Source organism: Melanostigma gelatinosum (assembly GCF_949748355.1).
Source record: "Melanostigma gelatinosum genome assembly, chromosome: 14".
NCBI lineage: Eukaryota > Metazoa > Chordata > Actinopteri > Perciformes > Zoarcidae > Melanostigma > Melanostigma gelatinosum.
Genome location: NC_136647.1, coordinates 20,991,849 through 20,996,848, shown reverse-complemented (window position 1 = coordinate 20,996,848; position 5,000 = coordinate 20,991,849). Strand labels below are relative to the sequence as shown.

At 45.2% G+C, this 5,000-nt stretch overlaps 1 protein-coding gene across 4 annotated transcripts in view; it reads left to right on the top strand.

Annotated features, from left to right (window-relative positions):
- Positions 1-5,000, top strand: part of arhgap32b (Rho GTPase activating protein 32b) — a gene marked incomplete at its 3' end in the record, with an annotated part of 173,871 nt that overhangs the window by 37,088 nt on the left and 131,783 nt on the right. For all 4 annotated transcript variants that reach the window (XM_079283247.1, XM_079283250.1, XM_079283248.1 and 1 more), the window contains exons 2-4: positions 1,304-1,412; positions 4,217-4,311; positions 4,563-4,647. In XM_079283247.1, coding sequence (XP_079139373.1) covers positions 4,302-4,311; positions 4,563-4,647 — 95 coding nt within the window. In that variant the 5' untranslated portion in view covers positions 1,304-1,412; positions 4,217-4,301. The remainder of the gene's footprint in view (positions 1-1,303; positions 1,413-4,216; positions 4,312-4,562; positions 4,648-5,000) is intronic.

Here is a 5,000-nt window from a genome sequence, read left to right as displayed (position 1 = left end):
TTAACAATACATATTTAATCTGGCACAAAAGCTCATTTGGACAGGCACAGAACCATAGATTAGTCTGCTGGGACGCACATTATCGACGAGAGGTTTTGATGGTCCCTACCCCGACTGGGTATACAGTATTACACTCAATTGTCGAGCGTAGAAAAGTGTCATAATATGATGAAGTAAGATGAGTGAGCAGTAGAGTAAGAGGGAGTACAGAGAATTGCTTATTACTAAACTTCCCCACATCTTGACTCAGAGTCCCCGGCCCTTAAGTCCAATCATGTCAACGCAGAGACATTGTTTCAGAGTTCAATAGACGCCGTCTTCTTGCAGCTGCTGCAGTCGCTTCGGTCCTCTTTTTCAAACACCCGTTTGTCTACTCAACTTTATTGGACTCGTGCAGATGTAGCGTCACGACTGCATTCAGGATGATGGTTCATAATCATCCTCTATAGTGTGTGTGTGTGTGTGTGTGTGTGTGTGTGTGTGTGGTGTGGGTGTACACTGTGTGTTTGTCATGAGTCAAATTTGGGAAACTGCTACTATGTAAATCTGTTTCATTTCCATCCCCGTTCTCCGCTCCTCTCAGCCTCTTTGAAGTCGATGAGATGTCTGCACAGAGAGACGTCTCGTCCACTTCAAGTTGTTCTATGAATGCAATGCTAATTCAATTATACCTTCATCAGATCTATCTCAGTTCTGTCCAGTTTCATTCAGACTCACACAGGCTGCAACTGACCATCGTTTCCATTGGTAATCGCTTCATTATTTCGTCTAAAAGGTGTCCAAACAAGAGTGATGAATACACTTACGCAGCTTCCTGAAGCCCCAACAGGATGTCTTCAGATTTCTTATTTCACTTCCATTTACTTCCATTTACTTCCATTTACAGTAATAACTCGGAGAAAAGCAGCAAATCCTCTCATTTGAGAAGTTGTAAATAAGGAAGCTTGAAAAAAAAAAAAAGCCAAGATAACTTCCTGTCTATTGACTAATCATCACGGCTCCATTTCACAGGATAAAAAACACATCCAACTTGCTCAGACGTCAATCTAAGTAGCGCGATTGAAAGGAATTTAATCTTTTACTACTTTGATAATCAATCATTTGTTCAAGTCATTCTGTATGAAGCAATTCATATCTCCTGAGTTTTGGGCAGTCGTTTGGACAAAACAAGCAATTTCAAAACGTCGCTATGGGGTCTGGGAACTGGTGGTCAATTCTTCCCCGTTTTTGACACGTTGTAGACTGAACGTTTAACAGAATAATCGGTGGAATACTCAGATTCATGTGTGTGTTTTGACTGTAGGGGCCTGAGGCCTGGACGTCACCTGGAGGACGACGACGATATTGTGCCTGAACTGGCTAACATCCATCCCAGAGAGAGACCTGACTGGGAGGAGACCATCAGTGCCATGGTGAGACACACACACACACACACTTTTACATACACACAAACATTTGTACACGTGGGACAGTCACTGTTTTGAATACATACAGTGCATTCATCGGAATAAGAAACATTTTCTTGCAGAGTATGCTCATCAATGTCCTGCTCTTCCCCCGGGTCAGCTAAAGCTCATACGGATGAACTTGTCCAGAGAATTTTTGCACCAGCTGCAAGATAGAAACGTCATCAAATCGACACAACTCAGTCGGACATTCCACAGACTGTGTAGCAGGGGGCTGGCAGGGTAAAAGTCTGTTTAATGTCCGGTCTGACTGACTCGTACATTTGCATTCCCCCGTACAGCTCCTGTGTGATGCCTACTTGAGTTCAGGGTTGCGGTGCATGTGTGAAAGGGGCTTTGAGCGCTGAGATCCAGTGATAACGCCGCACCGCCCTCATCGGCCTGTTCGCTGCCTGTCACGCTCTCATCTGCATTCGTTTCCAACCCGGTGGATTGATTAGTTGTGTATCTCTCCTCTCGCCGAGCTGTGTCTCCTCCACTATCACACACTGGTAAATAAATCAGGCCCTATAGCTTCCCCACTCCTTTCATTGCTCTAGATTTCTACCTCTTCTGCGTGCTCCCGTGTCATCTGTTTATTTCAGCCCGTCTCTCCGAAGGCTGCATTCCATTCACCAGACGGCGTCATTCATTATTTCCTTCCCTCCCATCTTTGGTTCGGGTCTCGCTTCTTCAGCATCGGCAGCGTGTTGACAAATGAGGCCGTCTCCATGGTAACAAGCCGAGCCACCCATGGTGGGCGCGTGGTTGGAGCCCTATCGCGAGTGCTCACTTCGTTCGGGCAACCCAGAGAGAGAGAAACAACAACAATCTCGCCAGGCTGATGAATATTGATCACAGGAGGCCGGGCTTTTGATATTCTTTGCTCAATATTTGATAGCAGAGGGACTCTGTGCCGGAACAGCTTGCATTATGCATGTCTCCCGTGGTTCGAGGAGGTGATGAGAAGCGCCGAGCAACTTAGTGTACGCTGTCACACTGACGCCCTGTTGCACTGTGTGGGACAGATCTGTTCTGTATGGACTGCAGAGCAACAAAGCACTCTCAAATCCCTGCGACGCAGCGATAAAGGGAACAGTAGAATCCTTTTCAGTGATTATAGATTTGCCTTTACACAGAGCGCTGAGATCGGATACTAGGAATAGGCGTGAACAAGTTCAAAGCTTTCACATTGATTTAAAACATCTGAGTCACACAGTCAAGGAATATGCCTGTGGCTGTGTTTGGTCACACGCAGACACATTTTACTGGTAGAAAGGGTTGATGTAGCTCGAGCTGAATACTTCATATAGTTGTGAAGCTGTGGCAGTTTGAGCTTGTAAAGCTTTATATATTAGGGCTGTTACTTTCATCAACACTGAATATGCAGATTCTTTTTTGGATTAATCAATTAAAGTGTCATAAATTCGTGAAAAATGCTGGGAGATGATGAGTGGTGAGCCCGCTGCATTCCAAAATGACAAAGGTTGCCCAGTAATAACCAGCCGGCAATGTACTCGGGCAATCGCTGATACTCAATGTTATTCGTCAAGTTGCCCAACCCTGCAACACAGTCTACCAGAGACCATGGGGATGTTTTCAAATGTCTTGTTTTGCCTCGCCAGCTGTCCAATACACATAAATAGGACTACCCCCAATACGACTACGTTGGTCAATGCTGAATGACTTATTTCCAAGAAACATAAGAGCACATCTCTGGTAAACACATGATTTAATGTGATTCTTTGTGGAGAGACCACAGAACTGTCGATTAAATCAACTAATCGATCGGTTGACAACATCGTAGGAGTGTTTGTCCACTAAAAATGTCTTTTGTCGAGGTCAGCCCTAACACGCTAAACGGAAAAGAGGCATCAAATCCACTCAAATGAGAATCTGGAACCAGAGAGCACCGGCGTTATCGTCTTCAGACCGATATCCAATGGGTTCAGAGATTGGAGCGTGTTCGGCTTCTTCGATGTGACCCAGTGAGGCATAATTCCAAGCTGTTTTTAATTTGATCGACCAAAAGTTGTCTACGGAGTTGTACCCACACCTCCGTCACCAGACGGGCATCGGAGGGGGATGTGGTTAGTGTACAAATGATTTACAATTCAGGAAGTCCAGTTGGAGATCCTTGAGTTTCAAGGATTATTATTAACGTTTTTAACAGTTATTTAGTTTTTGGGCAGTGTTCACGTTACAAAATAGTCCACAAGGAAAGGGTGAAGGGACAGCGTACCATCAAAAAACATTTCAAAGGAAGAAAAAATACACTGATTTGACGAACAATTGACGCAGGTGAACAGGATTAGAACTTTTTTTGATCTCATTGTGTCTTCAATATTTAGGTCAGCTCATCAAACATCCCATCTTTTAATATCATTTAATATTAATAGTCAAGCAGCTTTAACGATTCACCACTTGACCCAGGCAACCCGGCGCTTCACTCGGACTCTCGATTATTACATTTGTAAATTTCTTTGTTATGAATTTCCTTTGTTCACTTGCTGGCTTGTTCTGAATAAGGTTGTCGTTGATTTAAATCAAGTAAACTGTACCGTACCACCTCACCATCCGGCTCACCAGCCCTCTCTCCTACAAACAACCAGGAAAGACATTTCATCTCCGTGATGACTTCAAGTTTACAGTCTGTCAGCTGTTTGAATGTTTCTACGGAGCTTTGTCCATCACCACGACAAACAGCAGAGATGTTTCATATTTGTGTGCTCCAGCTGGACCGCTGATGTTGTTGTGTCTTTGCGTTTTAGGCGAGGAGTGCAGAGATCCCTGAGCTGAGGGCAGAGCCCCTCATGCGCTCGTCCAGCAGCAGCACGGCCAGCATGAAGGTCAAGAATGTCAAGAAGTGAGCCAACACACACACACACACACACACACACACACGCCTCTGCCTGTCTCCTCCGCCTCTCTCACATCTCCCCATCCCTCCTTCATCTCTATGCATCGCTCTCAGCTGGCTGTGTTTCTCATCTATTTCTGTGTCTTCCTCCTCCTTTTCTCTGTTTGCACTGCAATACTAGTCATACACACACGTCTGAGGTGTTATCATGAGCTGAGGATGGAGTGCCAACCAAACTGTGTGTGTCATGTTTGCAGACTTTGCTTCACCAAGGGCCACTTCCCGAAACTGGCAGAGTGCGCTCACTTCCACTACGAAAACGTGGACTTTGGTACAATTCAGGTAAAGACCTTGACTATTTTCTTCCGTAGTTACGTCGGCACAGTAATGGAAAGTGTCATCACATGTGTGATACTGGACTGATCGCTCTCGATGGGTTTGCTTCACCGGTTTCAACATTTTGGTGGAAGCTGGCTGTATGAAATACTTGACAGCGCCGTGGATGCCACTCACGGTGTCGACGAAGCTTTGAACCTGACGTCCAGTCAAGCAGGCTCCATCCTTTTTCACCCTCGATATGGTTGATGATTTGCATTTGTTTGACATCTTCCTGAATGCCCAATGGGCTCTCCAGCATGATCTCATTCATTCCAGCTCAACACAACACAGCTGACTGAGGGTTCTGTGTGTAGGAT